The 25,178-nt window shown below is 40.1% G+C and overlaps 1 protein-coding gene across 1 annotated transcript in view; it reads left to right on the forward strand.

Moving 5' to 3' along the window:
- The first annotated feature begins 516 nt into the window (after positions 1–516).
- Positions 517–25,178, forward strand: part of LOC121911257 (apoptosis-stimulating of p53 protein 2-like) — a 34,233-nt gene continuing 9,571 nt past the window's right edge. Inside the window, exons 1-10 of the mRNA XM_042432573.1 lie at positions 517–994; positions 16,426–16,573; positions 16,729–16,842; positions 18,692–18,768; positions 19,063–19,164; positions 20,275–20,455; positions 21,673–21,875; positions 23,566–23,730; positions 23,828–24,047; positions 24,644–24,766. Of these exons, the coding sequence (XP_042288507.1) occupies positions 986–994; positions 16,426–16,573; positions 16,729–16,842; positions 18,692–18,768; positions 19,063–19,164; positions 20,275–20,455; positions 21,673–21,875; positions 23,566–23,730; positions 23,828–24,047; positions 24,644–24,766 (1,342 nt within the window). The 5' untranslated portion in view covers positions 517–985. The remainder of the gene's footprint in view (positions 995–16,425; positions 16,574–16,728; positions 16,843–18,691; positions 18,769–19,062; positions 19,165–20,274; positions 20,456–21,672; positions 21,876–23,565; positions 23,731–23,827; positions 24,048–24,643; positions 24,767–25,178) is intronic.

The raw sequence follows: 25,178 nt of genomic DNA on the forward strand, positions 1-25,178 counted from the left end.
TCCTGCCTCCCTACAACTCAAGTTTGTTTTAGATAACGATAGAACTTGGTACTCATTTACTGTAAATCACACACTGTCTGTCTCTCAGACTTTTACAATCAGAATCTTCTTTGAAGTCGCTTCTGAAAACTTTTATCATGAGGATTTTCTTATAATCTTTATTTATTTATATATTTCTAAATGTTGTATATGTGGGAATGTGTGTGTGTTTGTTTACTGTGTCATGTCTGTCCAGTAAAGCACTTTGTAATTACTGATTTTGATTTACACAGCAAATAAGCTTCTTTTTGTTTGATTTTTATTATTATCCAGGCTATTTATCAATAAATATTTATGTTTTCTATGTTATATCATTTATATATTCCATTATTTACAATTTATATTATTCATATATTTATTATGGAAAATCGGTTTAAATTGTTGAACAAATCTGAGATGTAGGTGATGATGGCAGTTTGGAATCGGTTACTTTAGTCCTACAAACGACGCTGTTATTCTGAAAAGCCGCACCGGAAGCGCTGTAGCTCTCCCGTACCGTGCCTCTGCCGGTCACCGGTCTGCGCTGATTGAACGGCCGTGATCCAAACACACGTACAGTCAGACTGATGCTCAGCAGGGAGCCGCCGCAGCTCCGCCCGCCGCGCTTTGTTTTCTGCTCACACCTTCAAAAACCTGCAGCGGCTTTATGGTTAAAAGCTGCTTCCTGCCGCCTCGTGCTCAGCAGCTCTGAACATATAAATCATCTTTTATTCTCTCCGGAGGGATCAGACAGATAGAAGAAAGGGCCTGCTGGTTCACTGCAACAGGTCGAGGAGGAGCTGAAATATAAGATATAAATCAGATGTGAAGAAGAAGAAGAAGAAGAAGAAGAAGAAGAAGAAGAAGAAGAGCCAGACGGACTGCAGAGAGGAAGAGGAGGATGATGGTTTGATGGTTTGATGGTTTCAGCTGCAGTCTGGATGCGACAGAGCGGAGAAGTGCCAACATGATGCCGGTGAGTTCAACACTTCATTTACTATTTGTCTCCATAGAAACAGACAGCTTCCTCTCAGCTTTCATTCTTATTCTTCTATCAACACAATCCGGTAAATTTACACGTTAAAGCTCCTGGAAAAAATATCTGAATATGATCGTGAATAGAGCAGGTTCTGCCCTTCTAATGATGATATGAAGTTTCTATCATTTAAAGGGCAAGTTCACAGTTTTTTAAAGTGTGTATTAAAACAACACGCAGACTGAAACTGGCTTTACTCGCTATAATTGTTCCTGTTGTTCATACTGACCATTAAATGATCCGTTGTTAATGTTCTTTCATTAAGATGGTGGAATAAATCCACAGCCCTCCTTCCTGTTAATGATTATTCTCATTATTGATTCATCTGCCGATTATTTTCTCGATTAATCAGTAAGTCGTTTGGTCTATTGAAAGGCTAGAGATGGTGAAAAATGCACATCACTGTTTTCCAAAGTCCCAAAGATATTCAATTTATTATCATAAAACCAGAAAATATTCACATTAGAGAAGCTGGAATCAGAGATTTATTTTGTTTGTTCTTAAAGAAAATGACTCAAAACGATTAATTGATTATTAAAACAGTCGCTGTTTAATTCTCTGTCGTTCAGAAGTTTATCTGCAGTTAAAATGAAGCTTCAGCTTTTCAAACGAGTCAAATCAAGTGTTTGTCTTCTGCAGTTGCAGCTTGTTTTTAGTCTTTTGTTACTGTTACAGAAGATTTCTACTATATTTGATTAATAATTAATACGGCTGAAGTTTCATATTAGCTTTTAATTAACTTTTAAATACATTTTTGTACAAACTGAGGACTGATGTTAACTGATGGATATGAATATCAAAACAAGTTAGACTCTGATACGAGGCTTCAGCAGTCTGAGTTATTCATATTGAACAGACGTCTTCTAAAGTTTCAGCCTTCAGTAACAAAAAGAAGGAAGTTTGAACTAAACAGACTGTAACTTTGGATAAAATCTACTTGGTTTGTTTAAGGTTCTTTAAATGTGTGTAAAGACTTTTAATAGCAGCGCTGAAACAGTTACATGTTTAATCACACGTTTCCTGAAGTAAACACATCATGACGGTCTGATCCAATAAAAAGTTAAAAGGATGATGAACTTTACTTGCAGGATCAGACGACGCTCTGAGATCAGCACTAATAATAGAACTATTGTACCATTGTCTTCACCGTGAACGGAGGTTTATAAGGAAAGAAAGAGTTTTGACCTTTTCATCCAGACTGCAGCGGCTCCTGAAGCCCCGTTTCACTGCGTCTCAACACTTTGACATTTTAAGTTTAGTTTAGCAGCCGGATTTAAGACAATAGTCTGTAGTGTAAGAAAGGAACTAACAGTTAGTTTCAATATCAATCAATATGTTGATTATTTTCTCCATTAATGGATTCATTGTTTCATCTGTAAAATGTCAGAAAATAGAGAAAAATGCACATTGTAATTTATTAAAGCTCGAGACGACGATTTCAAATGTTGCTTTTTGTCTGATCAACAGACCAAAGTCCAAAGATATTCAGTTTATTGTCACATATGAGACAGAAAAGCTTCAAATTCTCACGTTTGAGAAGCTGCAACGACTGAATATTTGGTATTTTTGCCTTAAAAAAACTACTAAAGTGGATCTATTATTTTAAACTCTTTTAACTCTTTGACTCTGAACTGTCAGTTTTGCTTCCATGGTTACAATCTGTGACACTAATCATGTCTAATAATCAGTGGTTTATTAATAACGTTGTGGAGGGAGTAATAAGAGTAATAAGAAGAGTTTTTACAGGAGCAGAAACTAGTTGGAAACATTCAGCAGTGAAGAGGAAGAAACTCTCCTGAGTCGGACTGTTGGTTTGCAGAAGTTTTGCCACATGAACAAGTTTCAGTCTCTCAGTTCTGCTCCGACGTTCAGTCTGAACAGAAATCTTTTGTTTTGTTCTTTGCTGAAGTGTAAAAGTGTAAAACGTCCTCGAAACTGTAGAATTAGACATCAAACATTTTCTGCTGGAGTGAACGGAGCTGAATGTTTTGGGATGGTTACGTCAGCCATGTTTTTTTTTTTTTAGTTTAGTTTAGTTAATTTACCCAGAATTCATAGCAAAGTATTCCCACTAAAGACATGTTAGAACTGGATGGTTTTGTGCTGATGTGACGTCTGTTTGTTGGATCTGAGCCGCAGTCAGTCGGGTCCTGATCTGGTCGATGATTATTTTCCTCTTTATGATTGTCTTAATGAAGCTGGGTTGGGTTTGTGTGATTGTTCTCACCAGTTTAACCATCTTACTGGACCAGAAACAGCTTTTTTATGAAGTGAAACTTTCACAGTGCAGCTTTATGAAAACAGTAAAAACTTGTTTCACTTTTTAAATACTTCAAGCTTCCATTTATTCATCCATAAAATCAGTGGAAACCACACCGACCCTTACACAGACAAACAGCAGTAACTACAGAAACATTTCTGTTCTTCACAAGAGTAAAAACACCAGTTTGACACTAATTTGATCTGAAACCATAATGAGTTCTGGTGAAGACCGACTGGAAGCAAACAAATCACGCATCAAGGCCTCCGGAGATGTTTACATCACAATAATAACACGTTTTATCCTGCATTTCTTAGCAAACATTGTGTAAATAATCAACTCACCACTTTTCTCTGACAGTTTGTGCTACTTTGTGCCAAGTCGCATTTCTTCTGTCATCTGGAGAAAAGTTGGATAAAAGCAGAAACTATTACAACAATCTTCCCAGAGCTTCCTGGTCTAAACCTCTAAACCAAGCTACAGTTTCACTGCATCATCACCTCCAGGCAACGTCCGCCAGTCCTGCGTTGCTCAGAATCCCATAATGCCTCGTGAAGCAACTCACTCGTGTCCCATAGAAGATGAATGAGGGTGAACTTTGTCTTTAATCTGGATGAATCTGGAGTTTAACTATGATACTAAAATAAAATATATAACTAAAACAAACATGGCTGCCGGTTCACTGAGAGCTTTATTTGATGTGATGTTTCTGTCGATAGTTCAGCATCATGTTGTGTTGCAGCTGACTGTAACATCACCTACTGTAGGCTGTAATATTCTCCTCTGATAACTCTGACTGTCACATGACCGCCTCTCATATCAGTGATGTAGCGCTTTGCTACGTTTTTTAGCATCTAACTTCATGTCAAAGTGTTCTCTCTTTATTTTGAGGTTACAGTAGAACATGTTTTAGGAGCATCAATGATGCTGAAATCTCAGGAACCTTCATGAACAGGTGACGTTCACCAGGCTGAAAGCAGAGATTCACTTCAAGTTTGTGACGTTGAGATAGTTTGTTAAATCCGACCTTGGCCCGTGTGTTTGATGTATGGTGGTTTATCTTTTACCTTTTCATCATGAGTTAAATGATCAACAGGAGCAGCATCTGATGGAGGAGGAAGGTCTGTTTTGAGGAAACTGAAGCACAGAAAGGAGGAAGTGAGCTGAACTTCTCTCAGCAGCATCACCGTTGTTATTCACACAGTAAAATCTACCTTCCACATAATGACTAACATTCAGCTGCTTTGAGAGTGTGTGTTTGACTGAAGGTGAACTGCTGTGTGTATGTGTGTGTGTGTGTGTGTGTGTGTGTGTGTGTGTGTGTGTGTGTGTGTCCTTCAGTTGAAAACACTTAAATGATCTCTAAGTGTTTCATACAGGCCTCCTCTCAAACACACACCCTGATCATTGTCCTCATCATCTTCCAGGCAGGGCTCAGTGGAGCTCGCCGTGCTGCTTGGTAACTGTTGCCACAGTGACCAGAAACACACACACACACACACACACACACACACACACACACACACGCTGTTCAAGGTCATATGGGAACAGTATTATTTTAGTATTCTTGAGCCGATGAGGAACTAAAGCGGGGAAGTTGTAACCTTCCTGTTCATTTGTAGTATTGGCCTGATGTTGACCATAAAATCAGATATCTTTTTCCAGCATTGATCGTGTTTCACTCGGACCGTTTTCACAGCCAGCAGCACTGTAGGGCTGTAATGTTCATTCTCTCTTTCCCGTATGAAGGGCAGAAGATGTTGGTTTGCTCTGGAAAACGTTAAAGGGGATGTTGAGGAAGCAGGTCAGTGAGCAGGTGTACATGCAAAAATTTCCAGCTCTATATTTATATTCTGGGGCTCTACTGGAATATCTTTACATGATTTCCAGTTAAAAACTCCTTATTTATCTTCTACTGGTCCTTTATGCAGCCCCTCAGTTCAGCCTCTGTCTGAAACAGGCCGTTTTAGCTCCTGTCTCTTTAAAGCCCCGCCTCCTGATGAGCCCACTCTGTTCTGATTGGTCAGCTTCAGGAAGCTTCCTCCAGCTCCGGAGGCTACGTAAACAAACTATAGTAGCAGGATTTCACTTCTTTTTCTCCTTCTTTACTCCAAATGTCAACTTCTCAAATCCATCCGTACATGTTGGAGCTGAACAACACATGGAAACACCTTAGCAACCACCTTAGCAACCACCTTAGCAACCAAGGCTACAGAATGGACATGTAAGCGAGGTAGAAAAAAAACATAGCAAACAAAGCGTTCAGAGCAGGTTGAAGCCCTGACCTGCGACTTGCAGGCAGCATTTCTACAAACATTCACCTCAAGTTTTAGAACTTTGACCATGTTTAACATCTGATGTCACAACAGGATATAAATGACAGAAAACCACAAAAGCAGAATATGTCTCCCTTATCAAAATATATCAACAAAACAGAGGCAAATATGAACTCCGGGAAATTCAACAGAGATAACTCAAACACCGTCCGTCTACTCTGGTAACCACAGGATGAGCTGGACCAGTACAAAGCTTTAAAGCATTTAGAACTACATTGATTCGAGGATTTCTTTGTTACTGCAGACACAACATACGTACACACACATACAGCCATGAATGCACCAAATTTAACAGAATGTAATTTACTAGAAAACAGTTTTCCACGGAGCCCCCCTGGGGTCACATGGTGGAAGGAAAAAACTTGATGTGTAAATCCGTGTGCACAGATTTCTGCCCTCGGATTCACAATCTGTGCACACGGATTACGTTTTGTTAAATCATATTGTTAAATCTGCAGATAAATCGAGATAAAATTGAACTTACTGGGTAAATGTGGTCACCGCTGTCCATGCAAGGCAGGTCCATCCACTGAAGAACAGAAGAGGACATGTAATCCATGTGTATGGATTGTGTGGATCCGAGGGAACAGTTTAGAAATCTGTTAGCACAGATTTATACATCGAGTTTATTTTCTACCATGTGACCCCAGGAGGGCTCCGTAGTTTTCTCCTTCCTAAAACAAAAACTTGACAGTCTGTCAGAGTGCCAGGTTTGCAATTTTTCAAGTGTTTTAAACCAACAGTCAGGAGCTCAAATGAACATTAAAGCTGTTTTTCTTGCTGTAATCATTCCTCCTGTTCATACTGACCATTAGAAGATCCCTTCATAATGACCTTACAATGGAAGTGATGGAGGACAAAATCCACAGTCCTCCTTCTGTGCAAAAATGTATTTAAAAGTTTATCTGAAGCTAATATGAAGCTTCAGCGTCCAAATGAGTCAAATCAAGTAGATATCTTTCAACGTTACAGTCTTTTTAGTGCCAAAGTCCCTTTTTTTGTTACTATACTTCCACCTGCAGCTCAACAGGGAAACACTGTCCGAGGAAACACAAAGAGGGAATTTGATGCTAAAAAGACTGTAAATGTGTCAGATATCCACTTGATATGACTAAGTCAGACTGCTGAAGCTGAATAGAAGCTTCACACAGACTTTTAAATGACTGTGTGGACACACTGTGTGTTTTGGCCTCCATCACTTCCATTGAAAGCACATTTGAAGGGGATCTGATAGATTGATTGATAGATAGATTGATATGTACAGTTCAGTTCAGCATATCAAGTAGCCCAACAGACAGAAAGTACAATGATTGATGTACCAAGTCCAGTCTGAGTTCAGTCCAGAGCACACAGAGAGATTAATATCCAGTATGAACAGGAGGAATGATTACAGCGAGGAAAACCTCTTTCACTGTTCATATGAACACTGTAAACCTGCCAGAACACACTGTGTGTATCCTTGAGGTCTAACAAAAATATTGAACACATTTCCTTCCACAGAAAACATTTTCAAAGCCACATTTTTAAGTATTTTAAATCCTGCATTGTTCAGTCTTCTTCACTGCCTGGTGCTGGTGCAGAGTATAGGAACATGCTAACTTTAACCTCGTTAGTGTAATATGGTAACAATGATGGGAATATGTCTATTAGGTTTATAGGTATGTTTTAGTCTTTATCGGCTGCTGGTTATTTGTTTTTATTGGTGACGTCTTCAAAGTTTGTCAGAGCTTCAGAAGCCAACTGATAACTCAGCTGTTAGTGACTATAATCACCGATACGCTACACCAGTCATCTGCTGCTTGGAAAAATGAAAAATATGCGATTTTAAAAACAGCTGGCAGCCAATCAGAGAATGTTTCTGGCTTTTCAGCATCCTGAGTTGTTGATGTTGTTGTTGTTGGTGGTGGTGGTAGTATCCTGAACAGCAGGCAGGGTTTAGGGCTCTGTGTGTGTGTGTGTGTGTGTGTGTGTGTGTCTTGTTAATCCAATATTGTTGCGTCACATGATGCTGTCGGCCATATGGCTCCAGCCGTCCACGCCGCCTACAAAACATTTGGGATGTGACCTGCAGCGTGCCAGCTGCCACCACGTTTCCCCCGAGCAGAAATAGAGCAAAACTGAAATCATGCATCTTACCGGCACAGAATGTTTGAGTTCATTCAGTTTTAGTTCTGGAGCTTCTTCTTTTTTTTTTCCTCAAATCATTTTTCCCTCATGTGCCTGATTTTCTATTTCAGTCCACTCATGTAGATCTGAATTCTGATTGGACAACAGCTTCTCTGCTGTTTACTCTTAAATTAAAGCTGCCATATGTTTCATTTTGAGAGTCTAAAAGGGGATTTTTGTAGAAATCATCAGAGCTGCAAAGATAATAAATTGATCAATTAGTTGATCAACTGAAAGATAATCTGCAGCTGTTTTTGATAATCAAATAATTATTTCAGTCATTTTTATAAGTGAAAATGTCAAACATTTGCTGGTTTCAGCTCCTTAAAAGTGATGATTTAATGCTTAAGATAGTAAACTGAATATCTTTGACTTTTGGAGCTTTGATCAGACAAAACAAGACGTCATCTTGGTGTTTAAGAAATTACATTTTTCTCACATTTCAAATGTTTAGTCAATCAATCAAGAAAATAATCGGCAGATTAATTGATGATGAAAATAATCATTAGTTGCTGCCCTAGAAATCATATATCTAATATAATATATAACTTCTTCTCAAAACTTCCTCACAGACTTTAAAACAGAACTAGAAATGGTTCAATATTCTGAAGTAAATGTTTGTGCTTCTCTTGTTTTGTCCAAAATCCAAAGATTCAGTTTATTTTCATGTATGAAACAGAAAAGCTTCAAATCCTCAAATTTGAGAAGCTGCAGCCAGGAAATATTTGGCATTTCTGCTTAAAAACAAAGACTAAAAATGATTAGTTGATTAAGATAGTTACTGATTAGTTTCCCATTGATCACCTAATCGATTAATCTACTAGGCAAGACACATTTCAACAAGAAGGCAATTGAAAGTGCTTTACATAGAGTATAAAAGGCATCAAGATAGAATATAAAAGCAACACAAGGTATCATAAAAAGACAGAATAAGACATAAAACAGGAGAATAAAAGTTACAGTGTCGTGCGTGATATTAAACAAACAGAAAAGTCTTCGGCTGTGATTTAAAAGAACTGAGAGTTGCAGCAGACCTGCAGTTTTCTGGGAGTTTGTTCAGATATGTGGAGCATAAAAACTGAACGCTGCTTCTCCATATCCAGACCTGATCCAGACCTGATCCAGACCTGATCCAGACACTTACAGTAGTCGAGTCTACTGAAGATAAATGCAGGACAAGTGTTTCCAAATCCTGCTGAGACATAAGTCCTTTAATTCTTGATATATTCTTCAGGTGATAGTAGGCTGACTTTGCAATTGTCTTAATGTGGATGTTGAAATTCAGGTCTGAGTCCATGACGACACCAAGATTTCTGGCTTTGTTTGTAGTTTTTAATATTGTCGATTGAAGCTGAGTGCTGACTTTTAAATGATCTTCCTTGGCTCAAAAAACAATTACTTCAGTTTTGTCTTTGTTTAATTGAAGAAAATTCTGCCACATCCAGTCGTTGATTTGTTCAGTGCACTTACTCAGTGCTTGTATTGGACCAGAGTCCCCTGGTGATACGGTTATGTAAATCTGTGTGTCGTCTGCATAATTATGGTAACATATTTTGTTGTTTTCCATAATCTGAACCAGTGGGAGCATGTAGATGTTGAACAGAAGAGGCTCCAGAATGGAGCCTTGAGGAACTCCGCAGGTCATTTTTGTCTGCTCAGATGTGTAATTAACTATTAGTCATAAAGTAATCCCTGTCCTTTAAGTTTTTGTTATTATTATATTTTTATCTTTTTTATTTATTTCTTTTAGTCCTTGCTAGACGTGACATAGAACTGGACCAAGTAAGACCAACATCTCAAAACGTCATGAGGATCAGATTTACATCAACAAAATCACTTTTTAGATTCTTTTTCTCTTCTGTGTTTTTATGTTTCATGTTTTTATTGTAAAGGACTTTGTAACTGTGTTTTGAAAAGTGCTACAGTATATATTATTATTATTAGTAGTAGTAGTAGTAGTATTTATTGCAGGATTGTTGCATTCAACTGCAGTAATTTTAACAAAAAGGACCTAATAAACTTAACAATGAAACAGCAGATGTTAATTAAAAGGCTCCTGTCCAAAAGAAGCATCTCATAACAGAAGAGTTTTTGTTGATAAAGTTCGACACACAGATGTTCTTTTGTCTCATTTGTGTAGAATCAGAGGAAGTCGACCTGTCGATGTGAACGTGTCGGTCTGTTACAGCTGGTGATGTCTCAGTGGTTGACTGCGCAGCGACAGGATTAGGAGACGACTTCGTGTTGATGAGTCTTCATTGTTCTGAAGAAGCTGCTGACGTCTTTCAGACAGTCGATGGATCATTAGTTTCCTCCTTCACAGCGGTGGGGGGTTGTGGGTGGTGGTATTAAAGCTGCGTGATGCTGCGCTAATTCCTGGCTGGATTAAGAGCTGCAGCCTCAGGAGTTTAATGAGGCCTCAGCCTGTTGACAGACAGACAGGCGGACAGACAGACAGACAGACAGACAGGTGTACTCTGCTGCTCTGTCAGTTCTATTGCAGCTTCCTGTTGTTAGTTTTCACTGTCAGCATCATGGTGTTTATGGCAGTATGCCAGCGACTCAGCCCTTCACCCTCTGCATATGTTGGAGAAAAGATTATCGTTAAGCTAAACTTAAAGGCCTCGTGAAATGAAAAATACATTTTCCCAGTTTTAATCCTGCGTCCCCCGTATTAATAGTTCATTTATCTCTTGTTTTATGCCAAATATATGTCACAAAATCAGTATTTTTATGTCTTTTCTCTTCCTGTAAAACGGTTTCAAATGTTTGATGACTCATCCTGCACTCAGGGGTGTTTACAAAAGTTCATCCAATCAAATGTGACTTTGTGCGAGTAGCAGCCAAACCGCACGTCATTGTTTGTGTGTCGTAGAGGCTAACAGAGCGATGAGGGGAGCCGAGCGTCGACCTCCTGATCTAACAGCAGGTGAGGCCTCCGCAGCTCCGTAAGCCCCGCCCACATTTTAGTGGTCCAATCAAATGCGATGATTTGATTTAAATAGCTCTTGTAATTGTACACCGCTCAAATATTCGGTTTCACTGGGAAATACGTCGCAGTACAGAAGCTAAAGACGCTCTAACTTGGAGCCTTTAAAGGGCCACTCCACCTATTTATCATCGGACTTCATAAAGTTGGAGAGACAGATTAAAAAATAATGATCAAAATAAAAGCAACTATTCTGACTTTGCTGGATACTAAAACTCCCATATTGCAGCTGGATGGTGTCTTATATGTTTGTATCTCCAAGCCCAAGTTGAGATGACCCTGATGACATCACATCACTATGACATCATCAGGGTTATTTTCTCCACTGAAGACGCTGTGCAGCTGTTTTCACAGGCTGAGTAAAGCTGGACGGACGGTCGCTCAGAGCTGGTTGTTAGGATGTGTTGTCTGTTTATAGTCGTTCCAGACGGCTTCACTCAAAGGTGACCGTCACAGAGAGGGGAGGGGGGCGGGGCCAGACGTGATATCATTAAAATATGGAGATAATGGTGCATATTTTCAGACAGTCTGTCCTAGAAGGCAATCATAGTGTTACACTCTGTTGTTCACATGAAAAGTTACAGAAATAGTTGTGTCATGGATGAAAAAGAAGAGCTGGAGAGAAAAGAGATTTACTCAAGTACAGTTTTGAGGTACTTGTACTTTACTTGAGTATTTCCATGTGATGCTACTTTCTACATTTCAGAGGGAAATATTGTACTTTCTACTCCACTACATTTATTTGACAGCTTTAGTTACTTTTCAGATGAAGATTTGACACAATGGATAATATAACAAGCTTTTAAAATACAACACATTGTTAAAGATGAAACCAGTGGTTTCCAACCTTTTTGTCTTTTGACGTCTTACAAAAAGCAGTGTGTAGTCGGGGTCACATTTCACATGTCTATGAGTTGTTAACAGCTCCACCAAATAGTGATTTTTCCCTCTAAACTTCTCACATGCTTTCATTTCAATAAATGTTCAAATGATCCAATATTTCAGCAAAAATCAAAGATTAGAGAAAAAGTCCAAAAACTGAAAACAGATTTGTGTATCAGAACTTTGTTTTTCCTTCTTTCCTCTCCCATTAATCATCTCACCACCCCTCAGATTTATCTGCTGACCCTTTGGAGGGGCCCGACCCCTAGGTTGGGAACCACTGGACTAAACTAGCTAACTGTATATAAAGTAGTGTAAACTAGCTCCACCTCCAGCAGCTACAACAGTAACATGCTGCTCTAACACTGATGCTTCACTATTAATAATCTAATGATGTCATATATAATAATATATCAGTCAGAGGGACCAAACCACTACTTTTACTGCAATACTTTAACTACATCAAGCTCATAATACTTATGTACTTTTACTGCAATACTTTAACTACATCAAGCTCATAATACTTATGTACTTTTACTGCAATACTTTAACTACATCAAGCTCATAATACTTATGTACTGTTACTGCAATACTTTAACTACATCAAGCTCATAATACTTATGTACTTTTACTGCAATACTTTAACTACATCAAGCTCATAATACTTATGTACTTTTACTGCAATACTTTAACTACATCAAGCTCATAATACTTATGTACTTTTACTGCAATACTGTAACTACATCAAGCTCATAATACTTATGTACTTTTACTGCAATACTTTAACTACATCAAGCTCATAATACTTATGTACTTTTACTGCAATACTTTAACTACATCAAGCTCATAATACTTATGTACTTTTACTGCAATACTTTAACTACATCAAGCTCATAATACTTATGTACTTTTACTGCAATACTTTAACTACATCAAGCTCATAATACTTATGTACTTTTACTGCAATACTTTAACTACATCAAGCTCATAATACTTATGTACTTTTACTGCAGTAAAGGATCTGCTCCTTTCTCATCTCCACACAGCTGAACAAACACTGTATGAAGTGAGTATGAATGTCAGCTTATCTGTTTCAGAAAGTTACAGAAACGGCTGCAGTTCATCTAAATTTGATCTAAACACAATCTGCAAAGACGGAGGGTCAACAGGTCCTGTGATGCTCTGACAGTTTCCTACTTCACTGAGTATAAACACACACCTTCAGTCTTTATTCAGGACATTTTGAGGGTCCGTAACCTGCCCTTCTGACGACAGGAGGTCTCACTCCCCCTCCCTATTGTCGTCCTGAGGGACAGACGGCCTCACCTTCCCGAGCTCTGATTGGCTCCGGTGTTTCCTGGCCGACCTGCATTGGGTGAGTGACGGCGGTGACCCACTTCATGTGCATGAACCTGAACGAAGACGGCACTGCTCCAGTTTTCCTTGTGAGCTGAATGTAGGACAGCAGGCCGGGCCAGACGGCTGCTTCTCCCCGAGACGAACTCATCTCTCTCACTTAGCTTCAGCCTCTGATTATCTGATCTAAAAGATTTATTTTGATTTTCTGTTGACAAGAACTTTGGGGTGGTTACTTTAGCTGACAGCATGACAAATCTCGCATGAGTCACGTCTGCAGACGAGCTAAACGACGCCCTTTTTTGGATGAGACACTTCGTTTCCATTCGCTGCAGTCGAACAGCTCGCTGTGGCTGACTGCTAACCTTTTAGTTTGAATGTGAACCAGGACAGAGCTGACAAAGTGAATATAACTTTTTTTTTTTTTAAAAAAAAGCTTTTTCCAGACTAATTAGGACTTAAAAAGAGAAACATTTACAGTCTGACTGGCAGTCCCTCCTGGTGTTTGACCTGCTGTTTAAAAACTGGCAGCAGGAAGCTTTTGATGAACTCGTTCCAAAAACCCAAAGAGCAAATTCTCTCTGCCAGACTCACACTTTATCTGTCCAGTCTGAGTGAGAGATTTTATTTAACGACGAATCAGATCCAATTTCATACAACTGTTATGAATCCCAGGTCACCAGACTCCCTCTGACGACACCGAGAAGAACATTTCTGAATTTTTACAAGTATTTTATTTATTCAGTCGTCTGTTCAATTATGTTTTCTGCAGGTTTCATTTAAATGAAGCAGTTTTTAAAATGAAACTCAACTGTAGCTATAATAACTGTAACCTCTGTTTAGATTAAATAGCTGCTTCCAGGAAACCTCCAAGGACTTTATTAGGAAATTTCAGAATAAAGCATCAACATTTTGTTTCCTAATATTAAGGTCTAAATGAATCTATATAAATATAGTTTGTTAAAAGAAGTTAAATTTAAATCTAAAAAATGTCAATTGTAAATCACTTTGGATAAAAGTTAAATATAAAAAACAGACATTTAGCTCAAAACACAGCTGTGCTTACGTCAATATGTCAATGTGTTGTATTTTAAAAGCTTGTTATATTATCCATTGTGTCAAATCTTCATCTGAAAAGTAACTAAAGCTGTCAAATAAATGTAGTGGAGTAGAAAGTACAATATTTCCCTCTGAAATGTAGAAAGTAGCATCACATGGAAATACTCAAGTAAAGTACAAGTACCTCAAAATTGTACTTAAATACAGTACTTGAGTAAATGTACTTAGTTACTCTCACTGCTGATTATCTGCTAGCTGTATTTATGACCTGATACCTGTTTCCTCCTCATATCGCCTCGTTCACACACCTGTGACACATGCTATTGTGCATTAGCTAGTTCTGGGTGTTAGCGTGTTGTGTGTTGATGGTGAATACAGATGAATCCAGAATTCTCCATTAAATCCTCATGTGTCATTCTAAGCGCCGACCGGGGGGCCGCTATAGATCACATGATCTGCCTACACGAGGCCAATCATGAGCAGCCATCCCGCTGGTCTGTTAGCTTGGTGCTAGCGTTATGTTTCCTGACTGAAATTCCACTTTTACAATATCATGTAGAACTGAAATGTTGAGTTGATTGACAGAAATAGTACCTCAAAATTGTACTTAAATACAGTAACTTGAGTAAATGTACTTAGTTACTTTCTACCACTGATGTACAGTGATGAAAAGAAAATATAACTGTTTTAGTATTTTGGTGGAAACAGCTGAGAGTCAGAATGAAGACAGAAGAGTGTAAACCATGACAAACCTGTTTGTCTTGTTCTTCATCATGTAACTACTTTTTAAAATCTTTTTTCTGCCATAAAGAAGCAGTGTGACTTGATTTTTGTGTGAATCAAATTCCGTTTCTCTGGTATTTATGTACCTGTGCATCAGAGGAACATCTGCATGTAAATGATGCTGCAGTCGGTCTCACCCTGTGAGACCAAAAACCACCAGAAAGGTCGAAAGGAGGCAGCTCGTTTTTCAGATTCAAACCGAGAGGGGAAAAAGTGAAGCCAGAGAGCAGACGAGAGCTGAAGAGGACAGCGGAGAAACCAGCTCAGGACTGTCAGGTCCAAGGTTCAGATCCTGTAGAGCAGCAGGAGGAGCCGAGGAGCATCGACACCACCTTCCTCAGGATAAATAAAGACGCTGAACGCTGCCTGCCTGCCTGCAGGTTGGCGGGCTGTGGGAGGCGATCTGGCTCTGGGCCTGACGGCAGCAGATACCCTGCTGGAGTAACAGATGGCCCAATGCATCATGGGAGTTATGTCCACAAATATCTATTATGGTCTTAAATAGCACAGGAAGCTGCAATAAAGGTGGAAGAGGCAGGTTTGTTACATACTGGTGTACCAGCACAATCTGTTACAGGAACATTAACCGTCCACTAGTTTCCATCAGAAACAAGCTGTGAACACAACTCTGACACATCATCATCTTTTAAGTTGATGTGTTGAACTTGTTAGCAAACAGTTGTTTATTTCCACATCCAGCAGTTACGGAGCAACATTATCATTCATGTGGTGAATGTGAGTCCAATATTCACTGTCTTTTAGTTCTGTTTTTGCTCTCTACCAACTCCTGAGGGAAATATCTGGCTCTTTATCTGCTAAATGCTCCACTATGTTCACCAGCTAGTCTACAGCTAACTGTGTCTGTTTGGTGCTGAGCAGGTAGTGTACAGCGGCTTTTTACAGCTTTTTCTCTGAAAACGACGCTATGAGACGCTGAGAGTGAACCAGAACAGTAAAGTTGCAGCCGGACAGATAAACAATGAGCTGAAACTCACTATAAAGCTCCGTAAAGCCGAGAGGAGCTGCAGAGTCACTGATAATTCTCGGTAGGTTTGTCACTACGAGACACAACCAACACTGTTACTGTATAGATCAGACTGTGGAGTCGATTATAGCTGCTGTCAAAACACATCATATATTGCAAACATCATCCTACCAATAATACTGTGGTTAGAGGTTATGAGTGATAATTCTGTCAGAAAATACTGATCTGACTCCAAAAACAAATATTTTCATTATTTGGTTTTGTCTTATTGTGTTTGTTCAGTTCTGCACGCTGCCAGCAAATGCACTTTGCTTCATTAGTGAGTCTAAATATTGGATTTAGACTATAAATTACCCACCATGTGTTTGTTTTTAAAAATTGTGGCATGATTTTACCCCCAAATTCCCAGAGAACACACTGAGGACGTGACCTCAGTGTTGTCAGCAGCAGCTACAGTCCTGATCTCAGTGTTGGAAACAGTCCAACAGTCACCGGACGTTGCAGGAACCTGGATGCCACGTTGTTTATGATGTTCCTGCTGTGTTTTTTTTCTAGATGTTCCTCACTGTGTACCTCAGCAACAACGACCAGCACTTCAATGAGGTTCCCATCACGCCGGAGACGCTGTGCAGAGACGTTGTGGATCTCTGCAAGGAGCCCGGCGAGGCCGACTGCTACCTGGCGGAGACGTGGAGAGGCTCCGGTCAGTTCCCAAAAAATCCCTCAAATCAAAAATGATTGTTTTTTACAGAAGCAAAAAGCACCCAAACTTTTTTTTAGGACTGTTATCTTGAGATCACAATTTAATCATCTGATTTTCTCGAAACAACAGAAACTGTTTGTTTTTAAACCAATCAGAGCGCGTTGTCGGGGAAGGGGAGCGGATCCTGGAGGTGTTGCAGCGATGGGGGCAGCAGAGAGGGGAGGTTCGTTACCTCCTGCGTCACCAGAGAGCTCCGGGACGAGAGTCCGGTAAGAAACACACACACACGAGCGAAACACCTGCTGCCATCACAGAGTTTATTATAACTTTATTATAAATAAAGAGTGTGTGTGTGCTGACCGCTGGGAAGCCAGTGAGGGATCATGTCCTTGTTGCTGCAGTAGTGAGTTGGACTGATGTGAATCTGCACATTTCAAAGAGGGAGCCTCTGAAAAAGTAATGTCTAACTGTAAAAGTAATCAGTTTCTCTTTGAGAAACAATGGAGCGACTTTATTGATGACAGAGTGTCGTGATCCCATCGGGGTCACCTGCTCTAGAGGCGTTTGGTTTGCTTGGATTTATATTTATCTTGCATATGTATGTTTATGTACAGGCACGTATAGGTCTCTATAGGTTTATACTCTTTACCTTAGTGCATGTAATATAAGTAATATTGCCATTAGTTGTATTATTCTTTGAAGACTTTCAGGTGAAGGAATGCAGGAAAACATATGTTATATATTCTTTGTTGTATTGTATTTCATTATCTATTAATCTGACTATTATTTTCTCAATTAGTCAATCTATGAAATATCAGAAAATAGTGAAAAAAATATTTAAATTGCATTTTTTATCCAATCAAGAGGCCCAAATGTTCAGATATTCAGTTGACTATCATAGAATAAATGTGTATATATATATATATATATATATGTGTGTGTGTGTGTGTGTTTCAATAATTACTTAAACAATTAATTAATTATCAAAATGTTCGCCAAATCTGTCGATGAACAAACTTTATTCAAAAATGACAAATGTCTCGTCGGCCAGTGTATTCTGCATTATTTCATGTCATATTCTGATTGGTTGCTTTGACTTAACAGTCACATTGTGAGAATTTGGTCTTAAATTTCTGACTCTGTCAGTTTGACTCAGGATGTTTTTGGTCATCAGTAAACATGTCAGTCAGATCTCGGACGCTGTTCTGGATTGATGACTAAAGATTTCACCACGTTTCTCTCACGATTGTCAACTTTCGTCTCAGGCAGAACAAAAGAGAGTTTCAGTGAGAAGTCCAGAAGGCCACATTATGTATTATGTAAAATTAAACCCAATAAAATTAATCAGTGTTTTATTTTGCAGGTCTAGAGAGGAAATATATCAAAGCCACATCTTATAGAAAACTGCTTCAATCAAGTACTTTGAGGTTTAGTAGAAACTGCACTTTGTTCGTCTTATTTAACTTTGCTGAGGTTGTTGCTGCTTTTCAGAAGTGGGATCATCATGTAAAGGAAGATGATAAACATGTACAAGAAAGTCTGTGAAAATGAGTATAAATACTTGAATTACACGTCTGCTGAGTATTCACAGTAATCCAGTTGTTTTAGTGCACGTGGAGGTGCAGATCACCAGCAGGATCTGCTGCACAGTAACAGAGGAGCTTCAGTGTGTAACTACAGTAGATGACAAACTGTAATCAGCTTATGACTGAAGGGAGTGGAGGAGTGTGCAGCTGCTGGGCTCTGTGGGGGTTTTCAGGGGGAATTGTCATTTGTGTGGGTTTTTTTTTTTCTGTCCTAAAAACCAGGAAATCTCCCCCGAGGATTTCCTGAGCTGATAAACAATCCACGTCGTACGGTTTAACTCTGTCGGGTCATTTTTTACTGATCTTAAAACCACTACAGAAAAAAACCATGACTTTAAAGTCGCCTCTGGTCAGGTTTTTTTTTTGCAGAATGACGTGTATGCAGAGTTTTTTTTACATTCATCTACTGAAGGAGGAAAGTTTCTCTGAGCTCACCTTATATCTCAGTTTAAGGATTTGTGTAATATCGACCCACTTTGGTGTCCAAAGAAAAATTGGACACCATCGAAACTAAGTGTGTTTTCTTGTGCAGGTGGATCCAGAGCTGCAGATCACATGATGAAGAGGAACCAGGTGAAGACTTCTGTGGAGAGGTGTCTGGAGAACGGGGTGAGAAACTGCTGGATGAGTTTGTTAGTCATATAGTTTCAGATGGATGCAGGTCCAGTTTAGCCTAGCTTAGCACGAAGACTGTTAGCAGGAGGAAACTGCTAGCCTAGCTTCATAAAAACAGCTCCAACAACTCGTCTATTGAACATGTGTAGAAACAGAAATGTAAAAAGGACACATTGTGGTTTTATCACTTCACAAATACCACGTTAGATCTTCTGTTATATTCTATGAGGACAGAGTCCTGTGTGAGTGTCCATGTGAAGGTGAACTCTGACTCTGTGTGTGTTGCAGGTCTCAGCTTCTCACCTGGACGTGACTCTGAACGAGCTGCAGGATCTGGCAGCGCGACAGCAGCAGCAGATCAACGCCCAGCAGCAGCTGCTGGCCTCCAAGGTACAACTACTGATACTGATACTGATGTTTGGAGTCTTAACTCAGTCACATCTCAACACACAGACATGAAACATATCGATGTCTTTCAGTGTGACTTACACCTCCAGAGGATTTCATCATCTCTGATGTCCATCGCCAATAAACATCCATGAATCCATCTTAGATATCAGAGAAAAAGAGGCTGCAGAACTCGCTGTGGTTTTCTTCAGTATCACAGTGATCAGTGATAGTTGTCTGTACATCAGGAGCTGCTAACAGCTGATTCACAGGACGTTTAATGGAGACTATTTGTGTGAACGACTTCTATCATTTTCACACAAAAGTCAAACGTCACACTGAGCCGGAAAAATAAAAGTAAACAAATGAAATATATCAACAAAGTACCGTCAAGTAACAATTACTGGATCACCTGATCCTCGTGCACTACTGCACTCTGTCTAGTCTGTATTATAGCATATTAGCCTTACATATTGCACAATCCATGTTCATAAACGCTGCTACAGTTTTCAACCTTGCACACTATATTCTTTATATTATATTTAAATATGTTTTTAAAACCTTTATCTTAAGTTTAAACACCTCTTGTATTTACGATACCTTTTCACCAAATCCCAGGAAACACAACTCCATGTCTTCATATGTAGCATTTGAAACTGATAAGTATAAATGTAACTGTGCTGAGACGACAATAAAGGTCCTTGAATCCTTGAAGTATCTCGTCCTGCGGAAAAAACTCAGAGATCCGCTTTAAAACACGAGGACGTCGCTCCGGACAGGATTTAATAAGAGGAGGAGCAGCGAGTTCACTGATAAACAGACGCCCGTTGCAGCTGTAATTGTTTCTGGGTGGAAAATGAGCCACATACAGAGAGAGACTGGATTAAAATGACTGAACAGCAGGTGATCATCACACCTCCTCTCCACACACAAATCCAGTCTGAATGAGGCTTAATTCTGCTTTCATTCCCACTTTCTGCACACACCTTTCACGCTGCTTCCACTAGCGCTAGCTTAGTTTGTTTTAAGCAGCCTTTAGCGTCTCGCTGTGGGCGGGCTCTACCTGGCCAGGTGTGACCGGCGGCTGCTGAGTGTTTTTCTGGCTGTTTGCAGGAGCAGCGTCTGCGGTATCTGAAGCTGCAGGATCAGCGGCAGCATCAGCAGCAGGAGGCATCTGAACAGGAGCGACTGCGGCAGCTCAGAGAGAACGCTCACAACCAGGAGGCCAAACTGAGGCGAGTCCGGGCCCTCAGGGGCCAGGTGGAGCAGAAACGCCTCAGCAACAGCAAACTAGGTGAGCGTGTGGTGGAGGTCGGGGTGGAAGGAAAATAATAATGGATTAATAACATATATGAGGTCAAGCAGCTTCCAGGTGGCGTTATTACGGATCCCACTGCTTTTCCTGGCAAGACCCGCCCTTACTCTGCCTCTGAGGCCAATCAGAGGCAGAGTAAGGCGGGTCTTGCCAAAAAAAAGCAGCAGGAACAATAATAAAAACAGATATGACCTGAGCCACGTGACCTCCATCACCATGGAAACCAGGGGAGAGGACAGACTACACATACACACGGGGGGGAAACTCACATCACAACGTTCACACACTCAGGTGTCAAAGACGTGTGTTTCTCTGTGATGTGTTCAAGGACCACTTTGAAATCAGAGATAAAGTGGCTCCTCATGACTTGAGATCTTTGCTTCATAATCATCAAGTTCTGAACTTTTTCTCCAGTAAAAGTTTTTCGTAGCTACATCCATGATCTGTGTGTTGTTATCCAACAGAATGACGTCACTATTGATCCTTTGCTGGCTGATACAGAACAATTACAAGCAGTAAATCAATCAGAGTGATCAAATCAATGAAAATGTCGCTTTGGCTTCGATCAATACATGTTTTGACATCACTAAGGCTCAGAATGTCCCATCAACATGGATCTCATCTCCCTGGAACTCTGACAATCTCCTCTAAACATTTAGATATGCAGATTTATGCTGAACTGAAAACTTCTGACATAAAAACAAAAAAATGCAAAACCTCAATTTAAATTTTTAGTTTTTTTCCCCATAAAAAGTCTCCCAGATTATGTATAGTTATACTCACATACAAAATTATAGCATTTCTGAATAGCCTCAGTCTCAGTGAAAACAAAATATGGCTGCCTGGAGGACACATATAGTGACTCTGCAATATGCAATAAAATGAGCATCAAGGGTTAAACTGTCTCATCTGTAACAGCAGGACGTAAACATCAGTGTTTCTGTCCAGTCAACACTAAATATTCTGCAGCCATGTGTGATGACAGAGCTGTGTGGACCAGATCAGATCAGATCAGATTAGATTAAATAGATTTGACCCTGATTCAGGCTCATCATTATGGAAATTACAGGATTACTGTTGCGTTCCCACTAACTGTGGAACAAAATGCTGAATCAAGTTCAAGTCTCTGCACAGTGTTCACTGTGCTCTTCTGTAAATATACGTGTACGTGTGAAATATGTGTGTTTGTGTGTCAGTGGAGGAGATCGAGCAGATGACCGGCCTGTTCCAGCAGAAGCAGAGGGAGCTGCTGGTCGCCGTGGCGAGGGTGGAGGAGCTGAGCGACCAGCTGGAGGCGCTGAGGAGCAACAGACTGGAGCCTCCTCTTCCTCTACAGCTACCTCACCTCCACAACACCTCCTCCACGGTGGAGCTGGAGCGCCTCTATAAAGAGCTGCAGGTGAGACAGTGGTCGATGATGCAATGAGGACCTCCAAAATGGCCTCCTGACCTGCAGGTCCTTTGTGGGTTATTCTGGGCATCCAGGGTTTCTACAGTAGAAGAACTTCTGCGTACAGTACAGTTCAACTTTGGTGAGCTTTGACATTTGTGCTTTTGACCAACATCGACTTCACAATGCTTTCATTTAAAGCGGCTATAATCTATATTTCTATAACTCCACAGTCTGATCTATACAGTAATGTGTTGGTTGTGGCTCGTAGTGATGAACCTACAGAGAATTATCAGAGACTCTGCAGCTCCTCTCGGCTTTACGGAGCTTTATAGTGAGTTTCAACTCATTGTTTATCTGTCCGGCTGCAACTTTACTGTTCTGGTTCACTCTCAGCGTCTCATAGCGTCATTTTCAGAGAAAAAGCTGTAAAAAGTCACTGTACACTACCTGCTCAGCACCAAACGGCAAACAGACACAGTTAGCTGTAGACTAGCTGGTGAACATAGTGGAGCATTTAGCAGCTAAAGAACCAGATATTTCCCTCAGGAGTTGGTAGAGAGTAAAAACAAGAGCTAAAAGAGAGTGAATGTTGGACTTACATTCACCAGGTGGACAGAAACACGACTGGGAAGTACTTTAACACAATGCTGATTTAGCTTATCACCACCAGATAAATCTCTCTGTATTTGACAGTATATGGAGTTTAATCATGTGGCTCTTCTAGACTTTCCAAATGTTATGGGACCGAATGGATCAAATTCTGACAGTGAAACAAGTCATTCTGTGGGGGTTGTGTGATGTTCAAAACAATTCATCCACCGTTTTACAGCCGCAACAGTAGCAACAGAGTAGGCTATGGCGGAGTATATGAAGTGAGCAGTCGACAGTGCGTCTGTAATTTCTCTCACTGCTAGAAGGGGGAGACAAAAGTCCTGCTCTCGATCTTAAAAAAGCTGATATAATTACAAATTTTACACCAAATTGTCACTGATTTTGCTTCATACTTTCATACTTTGGCCGGTATGACCATGGTGTTAAATTACATTCTATGTGGAATTAAAAAGGTTGTAAAAAGTCTTGATTTGACTTGGGGAACCTGCAGAAACCCTGTATTTGCTGTGTGGGTAACTTATTGTGAGGTTAGCGACTGAGCTATCACTTGCTAACTGGCTTAGATAGCTGTTGTAGCAGGCTAGCGCTAAAATGTTCCTAGCTAGCTACAGTAGTGCTTGAGAATTTGTTTTTTGAGTCTCTGTCCACTAATACTTGATTGTCTTGCCTCGCTTGTAAGTCGCTTTGGATTAAAATGTCAAAATGTCAAAATGTGAAGTTTTAATTTATTCACTCTTTAATTTAGATTAATCCAGAAACTATTGTGCAGTGTTTTATTCCTAATTACAGCAACAAACAAATTACCCAGAAAACTGAATATATGTGTTTGTGACTGTTGAGGAGATATTTAAACTTTACTATCAGACTGTATATTAGGAGGAACATTTATTACTGTACAATTTTGCAGTTGATCACCAGAAAAAGAGCAACTCTAGATCCACAAATCTCTGATGATGTAATGTCAGCTAGCTAACTATCTTACTAAACAGTAACAGGCTTGGTGAACAAGCTAACGTAGGCTTTGCAACATTAGCATCCTTTTTCCTTACCTGTCTTACACTAAACTTCATCCCTGACCTTTCAGCTGAGGAACAAGCTGAACCAGGATCAGAGCGCCAGGCTGCAGCAGCAGAGAGACGGCCTGAACAAGAGGAACCTGGAGGTGGCAGCGATGGACCGACGGCTGGCCGAGCTCCGACAGCGACTCTGGAAGAAGAAGGCCGCCCTGCAGCAGAAGGAGAACCTGCCGGTGAGGAAACTAGCAAACTAATCAATCAGTGAAAGGTTGTCATTAACATCAACCAACTATTATTATAAACATCGACCAAAATCTTTGTTCCCTCCAGGTGGTGTCAGAGAGCGCGGCCCCTCAGCATGGCGTGGGCTCCAGAGTGGCGGCGGTGGGGCCGTACATACAGTCGTCCTCCACAACAAGCTCTCAGGGGCCCCCGGTTCCGGCCCGCCAGGAGGCTCTGGTGAAGCCGGCGTACCCGGACGGCACCGCCACCCTGCCGATGCCCGACTCGTCCCTGAAGCCGCCTCCCAGACCAGTCAAACCAGCCTCAGGTACGAGAAGAAGTTAATACATTTATACATATATGTTTTTCTTTAAGCTGTAATTTATTTAAAGTTGCAACGATTAATTAGCAACTTTTCAGCTATTAAACCATAGAAATATGTCACAAAATGCAGATAAAGGTTGCAGTAACTGCACTAGAGCTGCAATGATTAGTTGATTTATTGATTAGTTGCCAAATATGATATCAATCGTTTACTATTTTGATAATTGATTGATCATTTGAATCATTTTTTAAAGTGCAAATTCTCTGATTCAGCTTCTTAAATGTGAATATTTTCTGGTTTCTTTAGAGTCTGTGACAGTAAACTGAATATCTTTGTGTTTTTAACAAAATAAGACATTTGAGGTTTGAGGAAACAGTGATTGACATTTTTGATCATTTTCTTACATTTTATAGACTAAACAACTTATCGATTAATCAAGAAAATAATTGATAATGAAAATAAGTGTTAGTTGCAGCCCTAAATTTATTAAATCTCAAACAAAACGTGTGACGCTCCGTCCTCTGTCTCGAGTGCTGAAGCATCATTTGGACTAACATCTACAACAGCTTATTGGATCCATATTTTTCTGTTGTTTACAGGTTTCAACACATCAAAAATAACCAAACTCTCTGACTGGAACAACTCATTTTCTGAATCCAGTGGAGGTTACAGCCACGCCTCCACCCTGCCGCGCATGTCCAGCCTCGGCTGCCGCAACTCAGGTCGGTTATGGACAAAACAACAGCAGAAGCTGCTCATTTCTGGATATTGCATTAACAAGGAGGATCTATTTTAAAAACTCTCAATGTTGGTGTGTTCAAGGACACTTTAAAGGACAGGTTCACAAATTGTGAGTCTTAAAACAACAGTCGGGTGTCCATATGAACAGTGAAAGAGTTTTCCTCCTCCCCCTGCATTTAAAAGTCTCTGTGAAGCTTATATGAGGCTTCAGCAGTCTGAGTTAGTCATATCAAGTGGATATCTGACACTTGTGAACCTGTCCTTTAACATCCCAGATGTGAGAACAGGGCTTCTAGAAAGCTCTGCAGTCATCAGTGAGTTTATAATATTTCATAAAAGGAAACTTTCCATCTGGCAGATGAAAACTCTGCCGGCTGTGTTCAGGAACGAGTA

The sequence above is a fragment of the Thunnus maccoyii genome, chromosome 2, assembly GCF_910596095.1.
Source record: "Thunnus maccoyii chromosome 2, fThuMac1.1, whole genome shotgun sequence".
NCBI lineage: Eukaryota > Metazoa > Chordata > Actinopteri > Scombriformes > Scombridae > Thunnus > Thunnus maccoyii.